Genomic DNA, 25,443 nt, shown 5'->3' with positions numbered 1-25,443 from the left:
GACAAAAGATGGGGTGCGTGGGCACATGAGTGGAAACTTTCACAATCCATATACACAATAATCATCCGTCAGCTGAGTCTAATAGATTCTTGTGATTTAAACAACGGGCCACTACTTACATCCATTGTTCGAATTGCAGGTGAAAAATCAAACTGGTGGGTAGTGGGGAAGGGAAAAAAACTCTGCTATCATAGTGCAGCGCTTTAAAACAATTGACCAATCAACGACGAGACAGCCAGGAGGCGGGACATGTCAACGAGATTGACAGAACTTTCGCTCAATAGAATGCTCCGGTGCTGGAAACTGTCCAATGAGGAGCGGGATAGAACCGCTGCATCCAACGAGAGTGGACTTTCAACGAGGTCGAGAGAAAAGCGGAGACAGGCAGACATCATTCCTATCTCAGCGTCTTTGGACTATACACACGAAGGCAAAGAGCCATCAAATAAAAAAAAAAACATTTTCTAAACAGGGATATAATTACCTTAATTAATTCAAAAAATTAGCCATGGCCGACACAGCTGTTGACACGACCACAACTGCAGAGGTTACCCCCAAGGTGCGTTTCATCAAGTTTTTTTTTCTTTTTGTTGAACCGTCGTGTGAGAAAAGATTTTGTTAAGTTAACTTTTCTAAGTTGTTGTATTGTTGTTAACGACGTGTTAAGCTAGCTCCGGTTAAACGACAGTGTTGAATTATTCGACGTTACCGTCAACGTTACCTCTCTCAAGTTAAAACAGTAATTGAGGGGGTGTTTTACCTAAATGACTGTTACATTGAAATGGAATTTGTCGACTCTCGCACGTAGGCAATGTGATTTACGGGTAATTGAAGGCGAAATATTGTGGCCGGAAAGTTGAAAGATTGTGATGTGGTTAGCTTAAAACGCGTTGTTGAGCAGACAAAGCGGCAGAAACGGTACAGCTGGTGAAGCGGAGCTGTGCCGCTGTGGGCGGGAAGCCCCGGTAACGATAACGTTACATTACTCGCGCCGAGGGATGATAACGTTCAACGTGATTATTGCTATTTTTAACACTGACTAATGAAATTACACTTCAGATGTTTTTAAAAACGAATACCAGACGCGTGAGGAAACGTTTGGCTCTTGAGAATAAACTCTATGCATAAGGTCACATTGATTGAGGGACGTGCTTTTATTTTGTAGGAGCTGAAAGAGAAGAAAGAAGTAGAAGTGGTGGAGAAGGAGAAGAAGGAGAAGGAGGAGGAGAAGAAGACGGAGAAGAAGACCGACAAGAAGACCGACAACGGGGACGCACCTGCCAATGGCACAGTGAGTTGGAGACGAGGGCAGGCCAGGCAGCCTCATGGCCTTTTGTCTTAGCACCCCTCATCATGCAGGTGTCGCTGCACCCGCCTCCCCCTCCTGTTCAGCTGCTCTCCACACTGCTTTGTTTGGGTTGTGAAATGGCACAGATGTTATTTAGCAAGCCTTTGGACGTCTCCATTGGTGTCTCCAGTCTGAGGTTCCCCAGAGCTTGGGGTTGCTAATCCCCTAGGGAGGTAATAAGACCTCCATAGACATGCCTTTTTTAAAGTGTCCCCAGAGGAGTCTGTAAATGTGAGACTCTCAGAGGGTTATTTCTACTGTTCTATATTTTGATTTTTTTCCCCTTATTGAAAATATAATTATTCTACAATGTTGCTCACATAACAAGCCAAGATACTGAACTCTCTTTCTCATGCAGAATGGTGCTGATCACAGTGACAAAGTGGAGGAAACCGCAGAGGAGGAACACAAGAATGGAGATGGTAGGTTCACAGAAAACTACATTTTTGTTTTGCAGTAAAGGATTCCAGCAGCCATGTTTAACCAACTTCCCAATTTTACCCATAAATATTGTGTCCTTGTGTAGCCTGTCCTCCAAAATGATGTTAACTTCCCATGCTATATAGCTTAATCTTTTTGGTTTAATTGCATTGGAAGTGAAGGATGTATTTTCTGAAGTGGCAAACTGTCCTTACAGAGAAGGCAGAGGAGGCGCCCCCTGCTGAGGAAACTGATGCACAGCCTGTGAAGCGTGCAGCAGAGGAGGATGAGGTGGGAGTACAGTGTGATCACTTGTTTTCATATGTGTTGACTAATCTGGTGATCTCTTAATCTTTGCTAATGCATGAAATGTTCTCTTTCTTTCATTAGGAGAAGAAGGTGGAGACAAAAAAGCCGAAGACAGAGGAAAATGGAGATTCAAAAGAGGCAAAGGTGGAGGCTTAGATCTCTGCCCTGCAACTTGTTTGCAGCACTGTCTTACCAGCCTGGTCAACATCATGTTGTAGAGCTTGTGCTTTCTGTTCCTTTGAGAGAGATTTCTTTTTGTTTGCTCCCATGTTATCACATTGCACTGGAGTCCTGAAACATAGTGGCCCTGCATCCTTTTTTTTTTATGAAATGTTATTTATTGGTCTTTAAAATGAGCTTTTTTCTACTTGTACAAAATTGGGCCACACCATGAGATCAGTTGTTTCATTTTCTTTGACGTTTTATATCAGTATGTTAGAAGCACAATCTCTATTATGGCAGTGCTGACCAGATGATTCATACATACAGGCAGCTGCTCACCTCCAAGGCTCATGTTGACCTCTCAGATTCACTTAAAGGACCAAAGATAAGTTTTAAGCAGGGGCTAATGGACAGTTGTTAGCATTATTAGTTGAGGCATAATGTTTTGTGTTGAGCTGCTAGTTAATCCTTGGCTTGGCTGCCCTGTTAACATAACAGATGGTGCAAATGAATAAAGGGGCTCTGTCTTGCGCCTCCATGATACGACTGCTTGACCTTGTTCTATGGAGGCAGGATTTTGCAATGTTAATTAACCCCTCTTAAATCTTAAGGCTTTGGTCATTTGTTCTGTATGCATTCCACGCAAGTTTGTACCATTTATACTTTTGTTTTTCTTACGTTTTCAATGAGTTTTATGTTATGGCTGGGTAGCCCAGTTTTGTGTCCAAGACTGCCTTTTTCAGAACCAGAATGACATTCGGTTACTTCAGCCACTGCTTTGTATATTCTGATAAAACAAATAAATTGTCTTTTTACTTAAGCTTATCTATTCTGTGTGCATGTTACCTGTTTGTCGAACATCACTGGCTTTTTAAAACCATGCCTTTATATGTAGATGATGTCACTTGACCCAATTTTTTCTTAACATGGAAAATGGCTGGCTTAGATGCAGGAAGGAACAGGAATAATCTCACTCACTTGGTAATGGAAAAGGGTGCGCAGAATCAATGGATTTTGATTTTGTGTCACTTGGCTCCCCCATGTGGTGTAACAACAGACTGCAGATCACTTCTTCAAATCAAGGTCGGTGATGACTGGTATGGGCTACAATGATAATTGGTGGTAAAAATCACAATAATTCACACAGGAGTCCAAAATGGCAAAATCATCATTTTAGTTATAACTGAACCCTGAATAAAAGTAGCTTTTACAGTAACACTGCTAATATTGAGCAATAGGTGGTACCATATAACACAAAAGCTCAAATGTGTTGTTTTTTTCTCAAGCAAGCTGCAACAGCATGATCCATACAATTAGTTTCCTCAGAAACATTAGCATGGCGTGCATCCAGTCAGTCCAGGAGGCTTTAATAGTAGGCAATTACTGACACTGCTGAGGCAGCAATAATGTTGGGTCGCTCAGTGTGTGAGCCAGTCAATGAAACCATCACAATGAAAAGCTATAAACAGGGTATATACCAAAGTTTACTTAATGTCAAAGCCCTGAAGTCAGACTCGGTGCCTGTGTTGAGGCTGAACAGACATAGCATACTGTTTGCCATGGCACAACAGATGGAAAACAAAAAAAATAAAACAAGTGTACCATGAAGATGGCTTCTTCTGTATGGAATATGAATAACTTTTGATATTTGGTGGTGAACTTGGCCCACAAATGTAAGATCATCACTACACTGAGTTGATGGGCTGAACGTGGTGGAGCAGAAGCCTACTACCATAAGCATGCGCCCTAATTATGCCAATAAGAACTTGCTGCTGGCTCTATGGACCCCCACAGTCTTTTTGTCTCATTGTTGTCCACCATGAGTCTTCTTTCTGTTTGCTTGTTCTTCTGTTTTGTTCGGTTTCCGACTGAATGCTGATTCACACCCCAGTTTCAACTTCTCCTCTTCCTGATAATGACAAGAATCACTGTCATTATTACAATGCTGTGGCCAGGAGCAGGGTGACAGCTCACAGGGCTGTCCATGGCTTAGTGAGGGCCCACACAGAATTTGCCACCGGCACACATTTCTCTGTGTTTTTGGAAGTTTTGTGAACGAGTGTGTTTATGCGTGTCATACTATTAGTCGTGTGCCGATTTAAGTGTTTAATTGGCATGGCACTCACAGTCTGGGCTTGACCGAGAGTCACCCATCGCTAAACTGTGAAATCTGGGGGATAGCACACTGATTATGAGTGGACAGTGTGGAAAGTGTTTTTTTTTTTTTACTCGTGAAGCCCTTCTGTAACTAAGCTTCATGTGAATATTAAGTATGTGTCTGCTAAATAAATTATACCAAAAGAGCTCTTGAGCTAATGACTAAGCGTGGAACAGTGAGTGTGAGTGGTCACTGGCAGCACATTCGTTTAGTCGGAAAGATCCTGCTACATGTGTGATGCTCGTGTTGCTAACTCAGAGAAACAGGCAGGTAGACATTCTCTTGGCTGTATGACCACAACAAAACATTCAACACAAGGCTCGGAGAGGTTACATTGCTCATGCAGACGTTAGGCAACTGATAAAAAAGAGAGGAAAAAGAGGGGAAAGCTGTGGTTAGCCTGTATGTGCTGATTAACATTTCTATACTAGACACCAACAAGCAAGAAAGGATGATGCAAGTTTTTTTTTTTTTTTACAGAAAAGAATCAAACACAAGAAGAGCTTATCTATACTCAAAGAGGTCACTCAGTCTCTCTCTCTATCACACACACACACATACACACACATAGATCCATTTGTCCCGCATTGCATTCAAAGAGGTCACATTCATTTGCAAAGGTTAGGAAAAAAATGCATGAGCACACACAACTGTATGAACACACTGGTCATGTTTACACATATTAGAGCAGTGGCCAATGTATGTCTGTCTGTCTGGCTCTGAGAAGAGCAGTGCTGATTAGTGTGAAACTATATATGGAGTTGTGCTGTACAGTGTGTGGCAGGATGTACAGTGCGTTTGTCCTGTCAGTGCTGTGAAGGTCAACATACTCAGACACTAAGTGACAGCGTGAGAGTGTGTGTGTCGTTGGGAGTGTGCGTGTGTGACTGTGTGAGGTAAAGTAAAAATGATTAAGAGGCTTCTCTAAATGTGCACCAACAGTGGCTGAGTCTCGCTTTCGGGGGGCTCACCCTCGGCGGGGGGCAGGTGGTACACCACGCAGAGAGAGGAGTACAGGCAGCCCACGAATGACATCAGGCTTGCAAAGTACATCACTCCCTGAGCCCCGCCCACCAGCGAGGTCAGAGGTCCCATCGCCACCGAGACCAGGATCTGAGCCAGGAAGTACTGGCAACTGAGGAGAGAGATGTCCACCCCCATCCCTCGTTTGGTCCCTTCCTCTGACGAGCCACAAAACTACGGGAAATATGGGAAAAAGGATCGGTTATTTCATTATGATGGGAAATAGGCTTTTATGCTTTTTATAGCTGAGACTTCGATGAGAAGACGGATACCACACCACCATTAGCAAATAGCTTTACAAAGGCTGAGAGAGACAGTCCTGCTGCACAACGCCCCATAACCCACAATGTGTCGTTATTTGTAAGTAAGATTCACAATGTTAATTCTCCAGCTTTAGAGGTGGTAGGTAGGTATATGTCTTCACCTTCACAGAGGCTATCTATCAATCTAAGGTAAGCTATAGCTTGCTGCTGGCTGCAGATTTATATCTTACAGATGGATATGAGATTGGTATCAGCAGAGATAGGACCAAGTCACACATGTGCAAGTCTCAAGTAAGTCTAAGTCACTAAGGGCTGGGAGAAGTTTCAGAGTCCTCCGTGGCTTCTCTGAGTTACAGCGGGGCTCCGTGCAGCACTGCATGTCCATATGACGGTTGCGAACGGAGCTCACTTTTCTTCGTCCAAAAAGACACACCAAAAAACATCCAAATACCTCCATAGTGCTCGTCTGTAATGTCCCTCTTGTATTGAAGCCCCAACATGAGAAATTGTTCAGAAAAAAATTAAATAAGTCTATATTTTAAGCTTGTTTGTAGCTGAAGCTCCCAGTGTTGCTCTGCCGTAATCTCGCGCGATTTGCTGAGCTGTGAACTGGGTGTCAATGCAAGTCGCGCGAGATTTGGACGGACCAGGAAGAGCAGTGCTGGGAGCTTCCGCTACAAACAAGCTTAAAACATAGACTTATTTAATTTTTTTTCGGAACAATTTCTCATGTTGGGGCTTCAATACAAGAGGGACATTACAGACAAGCACTATGGAGGTATTTGGATGTTTTTTGGTGTGTCTTTTTGGACGAAGAAAAGTGAGCTCCGTTCGCAACCCTCATATGGACATGCAGTGCTGCACGGAGCCCCCTGTAACTCAGAGAAGGCACGGATAACTCTGCAACTTCTCCCAGCCCTTAGTCGACATGAGGGTGAGTAGATAATGAGTGAAATTTGAATTTTGGGTGAACTATCCCTTTAATAGGCCAAGTCAAGTCACCTTATGATTGCAATTTTATCTGCATAATCTGATCTTAATAAAGTGAAAAGACGAGATAACTGTCAGTTTGCCAATTTATCCAACCAGTTTAAAGAGTATGACAATGAATCTGATTTGCATTGTAATTACTGATATTCAGTCAAATACATGGAATCAAACATGGACATGACTGATGGACAGGGTAGTGATCCAATCATGACAACACCGTTCTAAGCCTGCACTCATACCAGGTAATATTAGATATAAATTTTATAATCAAACTGAAAACATGAAATGAACAACACTAAAGTCATTTTAAAAAGAAATAAATACAGTAATTTAAGTCATTGTGTCTCAAGTCAAGTCCAGAGTCTTTAACGAGTCCGAGTCGAGTCTCAAGTCTTTCATTTTTTGTCAAGTCAAGTCACAAGTCATCAAAACAGCGACTCAAGTCGACTCAAGTCCAAGTCACAACAGCTCACAGCATCTCTGGGTATCAGTCTTCTCATCTAACTCATGGGAAGACGGTGAATAAGCAGATTTTCTCGCGCTGTGAGAGGTTTTCCTTTCACTTCTACAAATACCACCAGGGCAACTACAAAGTGGTGAATGCAAGACGAGCACATAGCCGGGGACTGACCTGAGGGCTCTGGTAGTATTCACACAGCAGAGAGTAAGGCAGCGTGCATAGAGAGGAGAAGAGCACTCCATAGGTGACACAGAGAGACAGTACCACATAGAGGTTGGTGGACAGTGTGGCAAGGCCTGTGCCCAAACCGAACGCCAAATAGGCAAAAAAATATAGAGTGCGAAGAGAGAAACGCTCCTCCAGTTTCTCCAATATGGCTGAAGAGGAAGAAAGAGATAGAGAAACAAAGAGCAAATTCAACCAGGGTGAGAAATGACTGCTTCCTCAGGGTGGCGCTACCCAAGCCATGATGTAATTAAGAGTGTTACCTGAGTAGAAAGCAGCACTGAATGCATAGATGCACATGCCCCAGCAGCCCATGCTAACACCGGCATTGTAGCGTTGGTAAGCCTCAGAGTCGTGGGGTGCTTTGGGGTCTCCTTCGAACACAACCTCCCCCATGAAGTCAGTGTAGAAGAGCAGCATGCCTTCAAAGGACAGCCAGCCTGCAGCACGGAGAGAAGCAAAGAGTTTTAACTCACTTCACTTTGAAGCTGTGAAGTTATTATGAAGTTGTTAAGTTTTAAATTATTCCGGTATTTTCTTTTTCTTTTTTTTACGAAACGGAATCTAAATGGAAATTATTTTTCTCACCCAAAAAATGATTAGTGCATAAACTCCGTAGAGAGGGCGGCATCCTGTAGATAGCTATACACAGCAGCCTCATTGACATTTGGGATTCTCCTGTCTCCACATTCTCACTCAGATCACTCTCATATCGCGCCCCATTCAGCAAAATGTTTGCCACCTTCATCAGAGAAAAACAGACAGGGATTGTGTTAAGAAAAATGCTGCGGTGGCAACTATCTATAACTAGCTTTTCACAGTATGCGTCTGACCTGCTGGCTGAAGGTCACCGTTCTCCTGCGTCCGTTCTCCAGCCCGACGAACTGCGTTGACAAGGGCTCCTCTATCAGCGCGAGACTCTGGGGTCTTTTCAGGATACCGGCAGAGGAGCCCCGATGTGACCCTGCAGCAGACTGGGACCCTGCTCCGGCTCCTGTACCCGCTGTGACCTGAGATGCTCCGTTAGATTGTGCATCTTCCTCAGGCTGGTGTGTTTCTGCTTCCTGGGCTTCTCCGGCCGGACAGGGCGCCACGTCGGCCTGGGTCTGTCCGGCCGGATGACTCCCTGGCCCCTGTGTGGACTGCTCAGGAGGAGGGGAGTCCCCCGGCGGCAGAGGTGCAGCGGTGGAGTTGGGCGGCAGGGCCTGTGGCATCTGCTGGCCTGTGTAACAGTCTATGAGCACACTGTCTATATAGGAGGTTCCTAAGGAGGAGGCAAAATCGTTGATGCCGGTGAGCGAGCTGTCCCTACTTATAAAGCTGCCGTATTTGGGGGTGAGGGGGCTCAGGGGCGATATGGGGCTGGCGAGGCTGAGGCCGCTGCAAGAATGGGTCAGAGGGCCAGAGGGGCGAGATTTGTAGTTGTAAAGACCGTCCTCGTCTTCCTCATCCTGTCCCAGTGTTGATCCCGGCGGAACGGGGGGAGAAGGAGGAAGAGGAAGGCTGGGGCTCTTCAGGTGGCTTTTGCCGGAGTTCTTGTTGGGCTGGCTCTTTGGTAAGGGCCGCTCAGGGATACTCATCAGAGTCATGGCTGTGGCGATCACCAAGGTGATACTGGTAAACAGGTATATGACCCGTAGCTGGCCTCCCATCGACCTCCCAAACTGTGTCTGGTCCCAGTTGATACCTCCCACTACATAGCCGAAGCCCCCTCCTAGTCCTGTAGAAGAAAATTACCATGAAAATAACAGGGTGATAGAAATTATAAAAAAAAAATTCAAATAGTTGCTGTTTTCACCACAATATCTTAAAGTGATATTTCAACATTTTGGCAAATTCACCCATTTCCATAATCCCTATAGTCTTAGGCGTAGGTTCATTACCTTTAATTGTCGGCGCAAGCTGTTTTTAGATCGGCGGGGCAGAGACGTGAGCTGCTCAGCTAACGCAACGGAGGCGCATGGGCGGTACTTTGCCTTTCCCTCATCAAACTCATTAAATACACAATCCAACAACTCCAAAACGCTCTCATTCCCAAGTTGTGACCTGCACATTCACCACGCTATGAAATAATAATGGAACGTTACGAGACGGAGTTGTTTTTGAGGCAAATGCGTAACCGAAACTACATTCCAGACACGGCTGTGATTTCAAAAACGCAAGTAGTTCCGAGTTTTTGCTATTATACGTTATTATTTCATAGCGTGGCGAATGTGCAGGTCATAACTTCTTCACGAGAGCATTTTAGCGTTGTTGGATTGTGTATTTGATTAGTTTTGTGAGCAGCTCACGTCTCTGCCCTAAATCTAAAAACAGCTTGCACCGACAACTAAAGGTTATGAACTTACTCCTAAAACTATAGGGATTATGCTAATAGGCAAATTTCCCAAAGTGTTGAACTATTAATTTAACTGAATATTAATTATAGTTACTATACTTCTATTCTGTCTTATTACTACTACTGTAAAAGTTCATTTGTGAGTGTTTCCTTACCTGCCAGCAGTGCATGGATGTTCAACCCCCTGTCCTGGTCTTCTGGGCTGCACACATCCATCATGTAGGCATGGCTCGGGTTGTCGGCTGAATCAGCGCTGAAGTCCATCAGCACCACACCGCACACTGTCAGGATGATCCCCCACTTGTGATTTGAAGCTGTGTCAGCCACAGCACCTCCGATGTCCCGCCCGTTCAGCACCAGCGTTAGACCAAACAGAGCCCCTGCAAACAAAAGCAGAAGAGAGTTTTATAAGATTTAAACAACAGTTTGAAAAATGTTTTGATCTTTGACAGTTGTTTTCAAGGTGAAGTATGGAAAGCAACATAGCAGTGTTTTTATGGACAGCTGTTATTTTAATCATTCTTCAAAAACCACCATAGTCTTATAGTTACCTATAGCCAAAGCAAAAATGAAAGGTCTCCTTCGCCCAAACCGGGATGTACATCGATCACTCCACGCTCCTAGGAGAGGCTGAACGAGGAATCCTTCAGGCCAAAAACAGAGGAGAGGGTTAGAGGCCGCTGATTGAGTGCAACAACAACATCAGTGCACTTTCATGAGTGCAGTGTGTCAGTGTCAACTGCCATCAGTTGTCTGCTTACCCAGTATGGGGCTAATAAACCACACCAAGCTGTAGAACTGATCAGGCAGGCCCATCTGGAGAAGCACGGGAGTCACGTAAGCCGTTTCCATGGCGTAGCTAAACTCGATACCGAACAAGATGCAGCCGTTGAAGAGCAGCTCTTGGAAGGAACGTCTCGGGGGAAGTTCACTGAGGTCCAGGTGGTCCAGGGGACAGGGCGTGTTGGGCGGCGGGGGCGGGGACGGTCTTATCAGCTTCCGTCGCTTCGGCTGTCTTTGGAAGTTGTTGGCTCGGTGACTGAGGTGCCGGGTGGTGGATATGGGGAAGCTGGCAGTTTTGGTGAGCGAGCCCCTCCAGAAACCTTCCTGAGCTGTGGACAACCTCCCTCCTGGACTGGCCAAAAGGGGGTCACTGGGGGTGCCCATGCCTGGAGATGACATCTCTCTCAAGCCAGTTTACACTGCAGCATTAAAAAAAGAAAAAAGAAAAAGAAGAAGAAATATAAAACATGATTAAAACTTGTTCTGATCGAATTATTCCAATCAGAGGTCATTCAAGAGCAACCACGGTTTGGCGTGGTGAGCATGTGGGGAACTTGGGTGTTGTGCTACCAAGAGGACACTGCAGTCATCGGCAACACAGGACAGCAGCGATGGCACAGCAATGATGGGCACGACGCACTGCAAACCAATGCGCATGTAAAGTGCTGTGCGCAGAGCCCATGTGCTCGGCGTGGCTGACTACAGCAGTGTAGTATGCGGCACCGCTCTCATACATCCTGTTTCCATTTTAATTTTTCATGGAGGGAGCTCAGGTCGGACACAATGGGGGGAGGTGGGGAGGGTTATTATTATAATGACGGCTTTTCCAAGGCATACGCGGGGATAACGTGTCACTTTGTCGGCTCAAATGCAAATGAAATATTTGACCAATAGGTAGCCTATATAGAATCTATTTGCAACCGATCGACTATTTATACAAAGACCCCCCCTCTCCGCGAGATTTTCCTGGGTTTGACATTTGTGTGTCTAAAGGTGACGAGCACACAATCGACTCCGCCGTGGTAGAGGATGAAGAAGGCGTGCAAAGTGAAACGTGAAAGAGAATAATTACCTTACCGGGGCGACTTGTCATTTATTGCGGCGTACAGTGTAGGTGAACAGAGCAACCATTATGATTGGTAAAGATCGGAGGATGAATTACAGGAGTCATGGTTGTTTTGTTTTTCTTTTTGTTTTCCCTTTGATGCAGTCATCCCCCGCTCTCTCTCCTCCGTCCCTTCTCTTGCCCCCCTCTTCTCCTCCTCCTCCTCCTCCTCCCCCCTTTCGCCTTTTCCTCCGGTCTCTCCCGTGACGTCACGCCCCTCCCTGCAACATCAGCACCGGCGGAAGAGTCCCAGCTCCACTCATCTGACACACACACATCCAGTTAGCAGATACTCTCCACATGAAGATTTCATATTAAAGATGTCTTATTCAACAGACACGTGTGTATGAATAGACACAATTAATAAAACTGGCTCCATCCTGTCAGCAACAAGAGTAGAAAGCTGTTGTTTTATAGCCTATATATTATAGCCTATATATTATCTATATTGCAGCATAATAATGTGTTAACATCTATAAGTAAAGGATCTGAGTATTTCCTGAATATACTACTATTTTCACCACCATCAAAAATATATGAGAAAGGAGGCGAGATCTGACATCTGATATAAGCCTTGAACTGTGTGCATGCATATATTGCTATATTACGTTGACAGTAATTTTAAGCTTATTACATCACTGGTCATAGACCCCATATTTTATTTCATTAACTACATTAGGATGGACTGGTCCCTATAGAAATAGTGGTGATTTTAGGGCCACCTCTGATAGCAGGCTCATTGTGTCTAATTGACTTGGAGGAAGGTAATTTGCCAGTTGTTCTGACTGGAGAGGTCTCTGAAGCATTATGTAATGAATTCATTGTCACTGAACCAATCTGTTTTTATTTGACTTCTTTCATTAAATAATTTCTCCCCACACACACACTTTTTCTTGTTGATTTTTGTAAATGTGTTTGTATGTAGGTTGATAATTACAGTAGACTAACTGTCTAGCATACCTCTCAGATAGATAAATAAATAGCTACACCACCTGCCCTGATAAAGTGGGGTAATATAAAGTGGCGGAAAATGCTCGTATTCAAGTAAAAATAAACCTCGAATTGCACTTGAGTAAATGCACTGATTGTGCGCTTATAGCAGACACGTGACTTGCTCATGGCTGTGAAGAAGACAGACAGCTTGGGCATAAGCGAACAAACAAAGCCCACGCCATAAATCCCGTTAACTTTGAACTCACCTGCACACACCCACACCTTATGCAACCGCCATTATGAAAACCTAAATGTTTTCTAGTAGGCCTATAGGGCTATTGTCGCCACTTTGGCTAATGTTAAAACTGGTAGATACATGTTCCAGCGTGTGTAAATGAAAATTGTCCATTTAAGCAAATAGCTGCTAGACCTATTTAATTTTAGGCCTAAATAAATAGGAAAAGGAGTTTGACGAGATCCACGTGTTTTAAATTGCCCCGGCTAAGCCCCGCCTCCGCTATACCCACCGTGCCTTGTAATTGGTAAATTTTCCAGCACAGACAGGCTCTGATTGGACGGGAGCGTTCAGCGGGAGTATGCGGAAGCAGCTGTTTTGCAACTGTTTGTGCGGTTGTTACTTAAACATATTTACCATAAAATTACACACACACACGGTGGGTGCGTCGTTATTATCTCTAGGTGAGAGAAGACAGAGAAAATGGCAAACGTCGACCTCGCTAGGGTTGGAAAAAACTTGTTGAAGAGCACCGAAACTGGAGAGGTGAGTCCCGAAGCTGTTCACTCTGAAGTGTAAAGTGTTACATCCATATGTTCTGTGTTTAAATGAGCTCTATTTTTAATATAGCCTGAAAACCCGAGCTGGCAGGTTGACATGTTCCCCGAGGGCCCCGTTCCCTGCTGAGTCCCACTCTATTAAACCTGCCATTACCACTCAGCAGTGATATAATGACACCTCCACTGTGACATAATGAGCATATGAAGGAAATCACCAGCAGAGTGAATCTGTGACTCATCATCATGTCATTGATAAATGATAACATATGGTTTTATTGGTAAAATATCAAATTTTCTCTAGTTTCAGCTTCTCAAATGCAGCCTACATAAGAACACATTATTGGGTTTTGTTTATCAGACAAAAAGGCATTTAAAGACATTGGTTTTTGGAAATAAATAGGAGTGGACATTTTACATTTTATTATTAAAACAGTTGATCCATTGATCAAGAGAATAGATAATATGATTCTGTTTCTTCTTGTTGTGTTTCAGAGTGTGGAGCTCCAGTCTCTGTGGCAGAACCAGCCTGTGGTCTTGTTCTTCCTGCGCAGGTTTGGCTGTCAGGTGTGTCGCTGGATGGCATCAGAGATCAGCAAACTGGAGCCGGACCTGAGAGCCAGCGGCGTGGCGTTGGTGGGCATCGGACCAGAAGAGCTTGGACTGGAAGAGTTCAAGGAAAAAGGGTTTTTCAAAGGATGTAAGCAGAACAGCACTTCTTATACAAATGATTGATTTTTGCCTTGGTTTCCATGTGGAGCCTTTGTATGAGTGTCAGTGTCAGTATAGAAAATACATAAATACACAAGAAAAGATATTCATTTCGTCATGCATCTGAATCTGGAAAACACTTCAATTCTCTAGCTAGAATGATGGTTAAATGCCTTTGAATTTAAATTGAGCCCTATTTGTTTTGATGAAAATGCAAGCATCCCTCTAATAGCAGAAAATCCTGTGATACCCAAAGAAAACAGGAAAACTAAATGTGCATTTATTTTACTTATGTAGTTTAATTCAGAAATGAAGAGCTAAGAATCTTTTTTTTCCTTTTTAAGTGAAACACACTGGAAGTAAAATAAAAACAAGCAAGTTATGGCACTTTGGCTTTTTTTTCTAGTCAGGTTTAGACTGAATTACTGGCTGCAATCATTCTTGTGCATAGTTGAAAATAACCATTCATCATCATCTCTTTTAGCCGTTTACGTGGATGAACAAAAGAAAAGCTACAAGGAATTGGGCTTCAAAAGGTGAGTAGGCCTACAGTAAATCCATGTTCCTAGCACCCAATAGAAAAACTGTTATATAAAATATAATATACGTATGTTAAATATTTTCTGATGGTACCAAGAAAATAATAATTAATTAATGGTGAAAATAAAATGTCAGTTGTCATGCTCATGTGGTTAATTATGAAGTGACTGATTAACTTTGAACACTCATTATCTGCTTTGTGTTAATCTCCATTCTCCCTCTCAGGTACACAGCCTTAAGTGTGGTTCCTGCTGCTCTGGGGAAGAAAGTACGAGATGTAGCTTCAAAGGTAGATATCCTCCATATTGCATTTCCTGTCGGCACAATAGCAAAGCCAAAGTTTAGTGACTGCATGTTGTCTCTGCTGTCCTCAGGCCAGTGCTGATGGGATACAAGGAAACTTCTCAGGGGATCTGCTGCAGAGTGGAGGCATGCTCATTGTGGCAAAAGGTACGTTTATTTTACACCAGAGGGGGGTGATGATTAATAAGGGTCCATCATGTGACACAAAAGTGACCAAAGTGTCTGTGAGCTACCATATGATTTAAATGTCATTTAAATGAGGGCAAACAAATTGAACTGCAATCTAAAAACCTGCAATTTTACAGTCTTTCCTCTAGAGGGCAGTGGTGCATCACATGAGTGTAATGAGGTTAGAGGCTCATTATGACCTCTCCAAACCACTCACCCTTAATGCTGATGCCCCACAGGGATGCCACCTTTCATTTTCACTTTAGAAGAAAAGACGTTTTATGAACCAATTAAACAATTAAAATTTAGCAAATGACACTACTGGACAGGGTTACAACATCCAGGTAATTTATCAGCATGTTGGAGAGGATTCTCAGCCAAAATATAAATAAATCAATATATTTAACTGATTTAAGACAGTTAGTAATGAAAATTACCACAGCAATAAATCTTTTTTGGCGATGTTGCAAATTACATACATGGTCTCAATGCACTCAAGAAGGAAAAAGCCAGAGTCTGATTTCGCAAGGCAATCAGAGAAAGACACATCCTGCTTACCATCTTTCTATGAGTGTGCAGGGGCTAGCTTTTATGGCGTGGAATGGCAGCATGACCTATTGGAAAGGAAACAGCAGGAGGAAGTAGATTACAAGTCATTCTGTCCTGTCTGAATGCTCAATTTAAAAAATCTTGGCTCCACTAAAAGTCCTCACCGGGGAGTGTTCTCACTCAGCCCACTTGAAAGAGATTTAGGCTTAAATTTTAATGCTTAAGAAGCAATTTGGTTCCATAATAGTCAGTTATTAAATTGTGTAGGATATTTTTAGACGGTTAGAACTTTTTTGAATCCTGACATTTGTGTATTTTCCTTCAGTACACGTTTTGTTATCAGCAGTAGCACCTGAATATGTAATGTGTTTTATGCTGAATTAGACTTTGGGGTATACACTGCTCGTCCAAAAAAAAGTCACACACTCTAATATTTCGTTGGACCACCTTCACCTTTAGCTTTGATCACAGCACGTGTTCTGCGGCATTTCTGTCCAGAGTTGCATTCATTCATTAATTAACCCCATTGATTCTCAATGGGGTAAAGGTCTGGACTCTATGATCTCATTGGACCACATTTCTTCGTTGAAGATGATGTTTCTCCACTCTCCTTCCAGTTTTTAATAATGTGTTGGACAGTTCTTAACCCAATTTCAGTCTCAGCAATCTCCTTAGATGTTTAATTTGCTTGATTCATGCCAATAATTTGACCTTTCTGAAACAGATGAACATCTTTTCCACGACCACAGGATGTGTCTTATGACATGGTTGTTTAAGAAATGAGACTGCATCAGTTAGGGTTAAATTAGTTGTTGCCAGCTGAGACATAATCATCCATGCAGTAATTATCCAATGGGAGGCTCTTACCTATTAGCTAGAGTTAAATCCAAATAGTGACTTTTATTTTTGGACGAGCAGTGTATTATTACAGCTGCAATGTGACCTAGTCATGAGTTTGTTCATAACAATCTTTTACTGTATGTTTTTAAGTCAACAAGCTGTCTCTCGATGGATACTTGCTAACCATGTTTTTAAATATATATTTATTTTCCACATAGGTGGAGGAAAGGTTCTACTGCACTTCATCCAGGACTCACCTGGAGACCACGTAGCTCTGGAGGATATTTCCAAGTCTTTGGGTATCACAGCCAAAGTAGCGGCAGGACAGAGGCCAGTGGTGAGGCGGCATCCCATGATAACGATGTCTTATGATAATGCATGCTATTCCCATGTTCCACTACATATTCCCCCTCATTATCTTGAGCAGTGCGGCGAAGGGTTAAACCGAATAGAGGCAAATGGTATTATTGTGTTTACCGAGGAACGCTGGACTGATCCAGGTCAGGTTCTTTCAGCAGACTCTGTTTTACGTCAGCAGAGACGCACGCATCAGAGGAGCCTCTTCACAGATAATTTCACACTCATTACTCCATCTTCATGGTCTGTCAGTGATGATCCCAGTCTGTATCTAATTGTATATTTAAAATGCTATTCAAGCACAAACAAGAAAAGTCATTATACAACTTCCATATAAGTGGTATGGCATGGAAAACCAGTGCTGGCAGCCCTGCCCAAGATTTATGAGGTATTTATTCTTCTTACAAAGATATCACAACGCTCCTACAGTCTTCTACAGAGTCAACTGTAGGTTTAACGTACCAGTAATTACTGTAATTATTTCAACAAGGGTAAGTTTCACCATGCAGCACACAAGGACATTCACACACGATTTAACTTTCTGAGATATCAAATTATTGCCAGAGATAACAAGCATGAGCTTCGTGCCTTTACCACGTTTTTCATCATCATGGCAGAAGCTACTGTATGGTGGTTGTTAAATCAAGTAGTAAAACTTTATTTGTTCATACAGGTTAGTTAATCAGAAAAAAAGATGATCATGAGATACATAAAAATGTATTGGAAAATCATTAGCAAACAAAAAACATGATAAAAGTGATCATAAAAAAAGTATTTTTTGATAGTGATACTAATAAAATGTATTAATATAATAAAAAACAGTCTGAATATGTGTTGGGGCCGCTCGGATATTAATTAATTTCAAACAAAATAGTCTATGATAGTCTAGTTTTGTGAAGCACTATGGAGCAATTTGTGTTGTGTTTAAGGTGCTATATAAATAAAGATGACTTGACTTGGCTTGACTAGCCTAATCTATTAGAATAAATTACAGTATATCCTAATCTAAACCAGTAAAAAAAAAACTGTGTGGGAAGCTGATCTCAGATCAAGTAGTACCAGCTCTGAAGGCTTATTTACATCTAAATACATCTGTATGTATCTATTTTTTACTCAGGGTGTCTCAGTGCTATTACTTGCTGAAATATTTCCAACATAGTGTTTGAGTAAAAATGGTAAATTGAATGTGCACTAGTTTTTCTAAAAGCGTTCCTAGAAATGGGAGATTGGAGGTTGGTCCATAGCTGCTGGGTATTGAAGGAACAAGGGTTCTTTTAAAAGAAGCCTCACAAGCACAGTCTTAAATAGTGTTTGTATCTCACAGTGTTAACATTGTTGAAAATGAATTACCACTCAAAGACAAAGTAATAAACAGCCTCTAAAATCCTCATTGTCAAATATGCTCAAAAGAAAAAAAGAGTAAAGGTTCCAGACATTTACACAAATACAAGCAACACAAAAAACACAGTTTAATTTTCAAAACAACTTATTCAAGTATTGTTGAAATGTATTCAGAGGGACATGTTTTTATTTCTTGTTGTTCATTTTATTACTGCTCTGTTTCCAGGAAACACTCATATTTAATTTTTTACAACAATTTTAGAACATAATGTGAAACTCTGATGCAAAACCAAGTGGTGGCTGAGATATTAGTTTATCTGACAGGGACCGTGCACAGCTCTCAGCCGTACGTATATTTACTTGGCACTGTACAGTATCTGAAGGGTACTACAGTTCAACTACAGCATGAAAACACTAAGGCCCAATCCCATTTCTCTTTTTTACCCCTACCCCTTCCCCTACCCCTTGCCCCTCGCCCCTTGAAACGGAGCTACAAGGGGTAGGGGTAGAAAGTCAACCCCTCCGAATTGGGACACCCCTTCAACAATCACATACGTCATCACGTAGTCTCACTGGCTTTTACGTAAGCTGATGCGGCGAGCTTTTGCCAGAAATCAAATAGCGTGTTCCATATAACTTAATAAAATAAGATAAAACTTAATGCAGACTGATCGGTTCATTGTAAAACATTTATTTACTGATGTAAATGTGGTGATTTCTGTACACAGAGCCCAGAGGCAGCGCTGCCTGCTCCTCTGACTGGTACATGAAGCATAACTTTTCATCCAAATAAACTAGTGCTACTGCCACAATTGTCAGATTTCATCAATGAGACCAATATTTAAATGCTAAAAATAATTTAACATGCTGGTGGTAAACCTCTAAAAACCCGTGGATAAGTTAATTAACGACCGCCTTCTCTCCCGGCGGGACCGGGACGAGAACGTAATTTGGCCGGTGGAGCAGCGCTGTAGACCGGCTGCTGTCTCTGTGAGGAGCCGCTCCTCCTGGAGCTTCACTTCTCCGAAAAATCGTCGGAGCAAACTTCTAACCCGCCGTCATTTGGGTAAACTAACCGCACATTTGGGACCTAAATAGTTACTTTCTCGCAAGAAAAAATATTAAAACTTAATAAAGTGACGTAATAACCGCGCTACAGTGAGAAATAAAACAGCTTTTCGTTTTACAGCCACCGCTGCTGGCTGCCGCAAGATGCATTCTGGGAAACTTTTCATACCCCTCCGTTTGGAGTGTGCCTCTGAAAAATCTCCGTTTGGAGGGGTATGTAGCCCTACCACTTCCCCCTACCCCTCTGTCCTAACGGGAATTGGGACACCCCTACCCCTACACGTGAACGCGCAAAACGGAGGGGTAGGGGTAAGTGGTAGGGCCAAGGGGTGAAATGGGATTGGGCCTAAGCCACATTAATCATGCTTGTTCTGTGATGTCAATATATAATGAATTATAAATGCAATCTAAAAATCCAGCCCCTCATCCGTACCATAATATCACGTTGAGAGCCGAATTGCTCAGAGGTCGTGAACCTTGTATCTCCGGTCCAGAAAACCGTGCGGTTTGTCCCCTGATCCTCGGGGCTTTCATCACGCCCATGACATCCAGCACATGGTCTTCAACACCCTTATCCCCCCGGCTCTGCTGCTCGCTTCCCACAGCCCTCGCTACTGTATGTCAGAGCTGTTTGCTACATGCACCGTAGACTTTCCCCATGACCTGTCTGAAGGCCAACAGATGTCATCCAGGAACAGAATCGACCTTGTTTTTCTCTGGGTATCAAAACGTGGCAGAAAGGAACATGAGTCACAAGCTAGCTGACATCAACTGCGAGGAACAGGTCCTGAAAAAGTGAAAGCTTTCTATACACAGCGGAGCCAATGACTGATTCAGATAAAATCAGGCTTTTTGAGTTATTATCCAGTTACGCATTCAGAAGTAATTGTGTCTTATTTAATCATATCCTGCTGAAACATGTGATAGACAGTATCTGCTTCTTCATGGGTTCTCTCATTATGTGTTTAGAGGTCAAGGAAGCATAAAGACTGATATTATTTCCTGGATAAATATCTTAGGTGTTCATTTGAGATTTCAGTGTTTGCCATAATGAAACTCATAAGCAAGGCATGTTTTTAATGGCCTGTCTGGACAAACATCTCTAAAATATCTCTGGTTTGGGTTTGGATCCTTTGCTGCAAAAGGCTTTCCTTTTCTCCATTGTCAGACTTCACCATTTCTTCATTTACTGTGAAGGCAGCGGAAATGACGTGTTTGACATGTGATGGTGATTTCTATCAAAAGCTATTTGACCTCCTTTTGGAAACTGGGGCCCAGCTCGAGTTGTGTAGCTGCAGGATTTGTTGAATTTGAATATAAGTACCTAAGTCGCTGCTTAGCTGCTCTGTTCGGCTTTAAATATTTTTCATGGTTGCATTCCAGCAGGTCCCAACAAAAAAAAAAAGAAAGAAAAAAATCACTCACGGTCACTCATCGACCACTGGCTGATTTCCAGAATGGATTTTGGCAGCAGAATTTGGCCTTTTTTTTGTTTTATCAGAGACAGAATTATTATACAAAGACAAGAAGAGGACTGGGAAGTGGAAATGCTGACTTCAAATCAAAGGCTGACACTGTTCAGAGGCTCACTGAGCTGTAAAACTCACGTGTTCGGAGTCCCACAGACTCAGGTGCAGTTTTTGTAAAAATTTAAAGGTTAAAGTAACAGTTCATTAAAGGGACAGTATGGGACTTTATTGGCTTTTTATTGACAAAAATCAAATATCGCTTTCATAAATACGTATTTCACTGAAGTGGAATCGCGCCCGCATACAAACGAGCGCTTTCTCGTACCTTAGAATGAGATGTTACAAGTCGTTACAAACATACAGGGGGGGGTTCACCGAACCTTCTCTGCCATGTTGAATCGCCATGTTTTACGTTCAGTGTCACCGTGGCTGTAAGTAACCTCAAACTCGGGCCGCCGGAGCTTCTCGGCTCGGGGAGAAAGTTTTCCAGACAGCGCCTGTTAAAACTGTCACCACCGTGTAGCTAGTGTGAGGAAGGACGGAGGCACTGGTGTTGCCTTCAGGTGCAGTCAGACACCTGAATGACGCCGTGAGTGACGCCGTCGGCAAACCAACTGGATGTTATTTTACACGGCGAGAGAAAGCCGGTAAAACGTGGGTCAGGTAAACAATACGACATCACCATGACAACATATTGTCACGCCTGTATTGTTTTGCCTCGTGCTGGCGGACCGTTTGTTTACATAGAGGCTTGTTTATCCTGATACATGCAGCGTGTGTTGTTTTTCTGACTTCTGCCCGAGTTTACGTAAACGCAACAGCAAGAATACGTGCCGACATGCAACCGCACCGCTAGATGGGGGTAAATCTCACATACTGTCCCTTTAAGGTGACAAAATGCAGAACTGACTAAAGCACTGTTGTCCACCAAATAATGAGACATGATGTACTCTTACTGTATTAGCAAACTGCTATAAAACATATTTAGAAATGCACTAATTTGGGCACTATATATTAGTTTATTCACGAGTCACTCCTCCAAGCTCATGTAAAAAAAGAAAAAAAAATCAGAAATAATTTAACTGTGTGTCTATGAGAAACTTTTCACTGACAGCTGTTTGTTGATGTGAAATGTGAGTTTAGCTATAATATTGTCCAGTGCTCCTTCTGTATGAGTCGCCCTCCATCACAGTTGCAAATATACAGTATCAGCCCTTATCAGCCTGCTACACAGATGTTATGACCACCTTGTGCTTGGAGTTCATATAATTGGGAATAAGTCTAGTTTAGCCATCAATAGAAGCTAATCTCTGACTAAGGTGTCTGCATCAAGGTTAAATCACACTTTTTTCTTAAAATCAATAGATTTGTGGGGGATTAGCCTGACTGACAGTTATTTGACTTACTGTAACATGTGAAGTTTGAACAACATATGCCTTGATGGACTCTGCACATACAACATACATGCTTATTGTTTGCCATTTAACCTCTGTACCTTCTCCTGCAGTGTAATGATGACGTGTGTACACGGTGATGACGACGCCTCGTACCTGAACACACAACACTCCAGGAGATGTGAACATACAACTACTGCCAATATTCCTAATTGCCTGTGATCTATTTGTGACAGTTGTTTTAAAATATTATATTATATGATCTGTCTTGAAAGCTTCTCTGACATTCATTCTAATAATGATTTTAATATAATTGTAATAAATGTGTTTATTTTTTAACTTTACTTACTTCTGACTGTTTTTCATGTAAAATTTAAGAATTTGCATTTATGACACTTTACAGGAAGCAAATGTATTTTATCAATCTAATTGTAATAACTTTATAAAACGAATATCTGGAAATAACTGAGTGAGAATGAATCCAACATGATTTTTCAAGTTTCTATATACCATTGAACTAACACCATTCATTTAAAGGCTTGAGGTCATGGCTGTTGAGACAGTCACTTTAATGGCAATAATTACAGATCTTCAGAGTCACAAAAATAGCAGTTAGTTTAGATAATTACATAGCAGCAGGAACAATCATAAAACATCTTTAACATCTGAATCCTTGCAAAGCAACAATGTTATTTCATAAATATTCATGTAGATAAATAAACTCATTTGATGGGTATACACTGTGGATAAAACATTTTCATATATAGCAAAAATGCAGTTGTACTTGGCTTATCATTTTAAAATGACACAATTTCACCATCTAAGTAAATAAGAAATATACACTTTCTTTTTCACCCAAATTGAATCCCTACTATCTAAATACTGCTGTATAGAACACCAAGCATCTACAATAACACCTTTTACATTATGTGTGATTAGTGTTCAATAAACAATTTGAGCTGTTTTACTAATTTTACACAACATCAAACTGTACAAGAGTCTAAACTGTTGCTTCAACCAGCAGCTGGGTGTCACATCGTAGCTTATGATGTAGCCCCCAGCGCTTCTTTGAGCAAGACATGATGAATGTGCCTCGTTGTTTAAAGGAAAAGTTCCACATTTTGGAAAACAAGCTTCAAGTGGAGAGTGAGATGGAAACATTAATACTCCTCTGGTTTTAAGTACAGCACAAAGACTGAAAACAGTGGGAAACAGCAAGTCTGGTCTGGTTATAAAATCTGCCTCTTAGAAAGTCTGAATCTCACGTCAGGTGTTTGTTAAATAATAACAAAATGGGCAAGTTATCCTTCTTCTTTTGGAACAGTCTGTCATATGAACCCCCATGAATCAAAGATCATTTGTTTTAATGACAGAGGATTGTTTCTGTTGGACAGAACCAGATCAGCCATCTGTTCCCAGTCTGTACACTATGTTACCTGTGTGCGACTGACCACCAGAGAGTGAAAGGCCCTCTTTCCCAAATTTGTGAACTTTTGCTTTAATGTGGCAGCAGATTATCACCATTTACATTCTGAGTAAAACAGTCTTTGATTGTGTCCCCTCCCCCTGTAAAACAACAGCATTTGCCAATAATGTGAAGATTGCAGGACAGACTAAGAATATAAAGCTTATATGTGCACATTCAATTCACCAGCCTCTACTGAGACCTAACAGTCGTGTTCAGTTTACCAAGGCATCCTGAATGTGACCAATGATAAGTGAACATTCAAAAACGGCGGTGTTGTGTGTTGTTGTTTTTTCCTCCTTTGCTTCTTTTCTTTTTTCTTTTTTTTTTACTCAGTTCAGCAACAGTGGCTTCTCACAGTCAGTACCTCTGTCCTTCCTCATGAACTCTGCCCAGCTTTGATTCCCCTGTCATTACTCATTAATAAAGGTAGAAAATAACAGTCCTGGCCCTGGCCATCTCTTTAATGACAAACTCTATTCTTCGGTGTGTCTGCCTGCGGGCTTGTGGTTTGGCACCAGCGGTCACCACGCATCAGCACACTGCGCTTCATCCTTTCATCTTAGACGGCACTGATCAATGCGAGATCAGAAGGCAAACCACTTCATCTGCTCCCTGTCTGTGTGAGTGTACCTCTTCCTTTTAGTATGTAATTGGCCGTGCCCCGAGGCTAAAAGTCTTGTAATAACTGTGTTCGTTTCTCCTCTGGGGAGATTGTGAAGTAACAGAGAAGACTATAGTTCTTCGACAATTCAGCCTTTTTTGGGTTAAATGTAAACAAACACATATCATACAAGTATATAGTATAATATTGTAATAGTAATTGTGGGTATGTGTAATCTAACAAATGGCATGTTGGGGAGTGTGATAAACCAGCCCAGAATACAGAAACACTGAAGAGCTTCTAAAAATCTTTTCTAGGGTGGAATGTGTGGAAGCAGGAGAAAAGGGTGTGAGCGTCAAACACACAACACAACTGTGATAAGTAACCTACAGCACACCCACACCTGCATTCACAACTGATCAAAGGCTGACACGGCCTTTCACAATAATGCAATAAAGTGGGGTTTTCAGCATCATTACATCATCAAGTGCTGTGTTTTTCTGCTAAAAAGCAGCCAGTCACCAATATTCATGAAAACATCTGGAATATGGATTCTTACAGCAAACTGTCAGGACTGACATATCTACATTTGTGCAGTGAGAACTGAGCAACAGCGAATTGCAGGATGTGATATAGAAATACAGAACAGCAGAAAGACTTAATAGCTGTGTGAGTTTAAAATATTTATCCATTGTGTGAGTGTAAAAATGCTGAAAGCTGCAGTGCTCTCAGAACGTTAATTTAAGGTTAAAGCTGCAAAGATTTAACAGTCTTAAAGTCTTTAGGTAATTTGTTTCATGTAACAGTGAATAACCAAACTCTCAGAGTGTGACTAATTCTGCTGTAGCTTCACTTCAGCAAAGCCTCGAGCTTTCATTCATCCCATACTCACGCTGCAGTCATAGTTGGATTGGTTCACTATTAAGTGGCACAATATCTTGAAAACAACACATTAGGGGAAAGACACCAAGTCAACTCAGTGTCAGATGTAAATGGATAAATCACAAAGATCTGGACAAGATATTTTTAAGGATTAATTGTGGTTAAGTATTTAAAGTCAGCCATAAGCTTGAACCTTTTCACAAGGTCTTTTGTTTTCTTCATTCACGTACCTACTCGTCATCTGTTGTGGGACACAGCAGTGATGAGAACAACTGACCTACTCATCCAGAGACAACACTTCAAACTTAGAAAGAAGATACTCAGAAAGTTTCTTTTTTTTATGTAGTATACAATATACTTCACGTTTTGAAACTAGAGTGTAGTCCAGGACGTCATCCATTTGAAAAACAACTATAGTAGTCTACATCCAAATATCTCATCAT

General features: G+C 42.0%; 4 protein-coding genes across 6 annotated transcripts in view; 2 read left to right on the top strand and 2 right to left on the bottom strand.

The window, feature by feature from the left end:
• Window positions 1-25,443, bottom strand: part of park7 (parkinson protein 7) — a 339,990-nt gene that overhangs the window by 187,353 nt on the left and 127,194 nt on the right. The gene's annotated exons all lie outside the window — the stretch shown is intronic.
• On the top strand, window positions 362-3,059 carry LOC310986017 (uncharacterized protein). 2 transcript variants are annotated; one of them, XM_083971715.1, is made up of 5 exons: window positions 362-559; window positions 1,166-1,291; window positions 1,707-1,770; window positions 1,986-2,059; window positions 2,162-3,059. In XM_083971715.1, the coding sequence occupies exons 1-5, from the start codon at window positions 509-511 to the stop codon at window positions 2,231-2,233; spliced, it is 387 nt and encodes a 128-aa protein (XP_083827841.1). In that variant the 5' UTR covers window positions 362-508; the 3' UTR covers window positions 2,234-3,059. The 2 variants fall into 2 exon arrangements, with proteins under 2 accessions (XP_083827841.1, XP_083827840.1); XM_083971714.1 differs by having other exon boundaries at window positions 2,159-3,059.
• On the bottom strand, window positions 5,322-10,878 carry slc45a1 (solute carrier family 45 member 1; the record flags this gene model as incomplete). Of its 2 annotated transcripts, XM_083972063.1 has the most annotated exons (9): window positions 5,322-5,594; window positions 7,305-7,510; window positions 7,622-7,798; window positions 7,947-8,100; window positions 8,192-8,322; window positions 8,482-9,078; window positions 9,852-10,076; window positions 10,248-10,340; window positions 10,458-10,878. In XM_083972063.1, the coding sequence occupies 9 exons, from the start codon at window positions 10,876-10,878 to the stop codon at window positions 5,322-5,324; spliced, it is 2,277 nt and encodes a 758-aa protein (XP_083828189.1). The 2 variants fall into 2 exon arrangements, with proteins under 2 accessions (XP_083828189.1, XP_083828188.1); XM_083972062.1 differs by having other exon boundaries at window positions 8,192-9,078.
• prxl2b (peroxiredoxin like 2B) lies at window positions 13,115-22,276 on the top strand. The gene is made up of 7 exons (XM_083971668.1): window positions 13,115-13,298; window positions 13,805-14,009; window positions 14,505-14,556; window positions 14,786-14,849; window positions 14,935-15,010; window positions 16,639-16,757; window positions 22,163-22,276. The coding sequence occupies exons 1-7, from the start codon at window positions 13,236-13,238 to the stop codon at window positions 22,187-22,189; spliced, it is 606 nt and encodes a 201-aa protein (XP_083827794.1). The 5' UTR covers window positions 13,115-13,235; the 3' UTR covers window positions 22,190-22,276.

This window comes from Trachurus trachurus (assembly GCF_905171665.1).
Source record: "Trachurus trachurus genome assembly, chromosome: 5".
In the NCBI taxonomy this organism is placed as follows: domain Eukaryota; kingdom Metazoa; phylum Chordata; class Actinopteri; order Carangiformes; family Carangidae; genus Trachurus; species Trachurus trachurus.
Note: the sequence above shows the minus strand (reverse complement) of the source record. Positions and strands in the feature narration are given on the sequence as shown.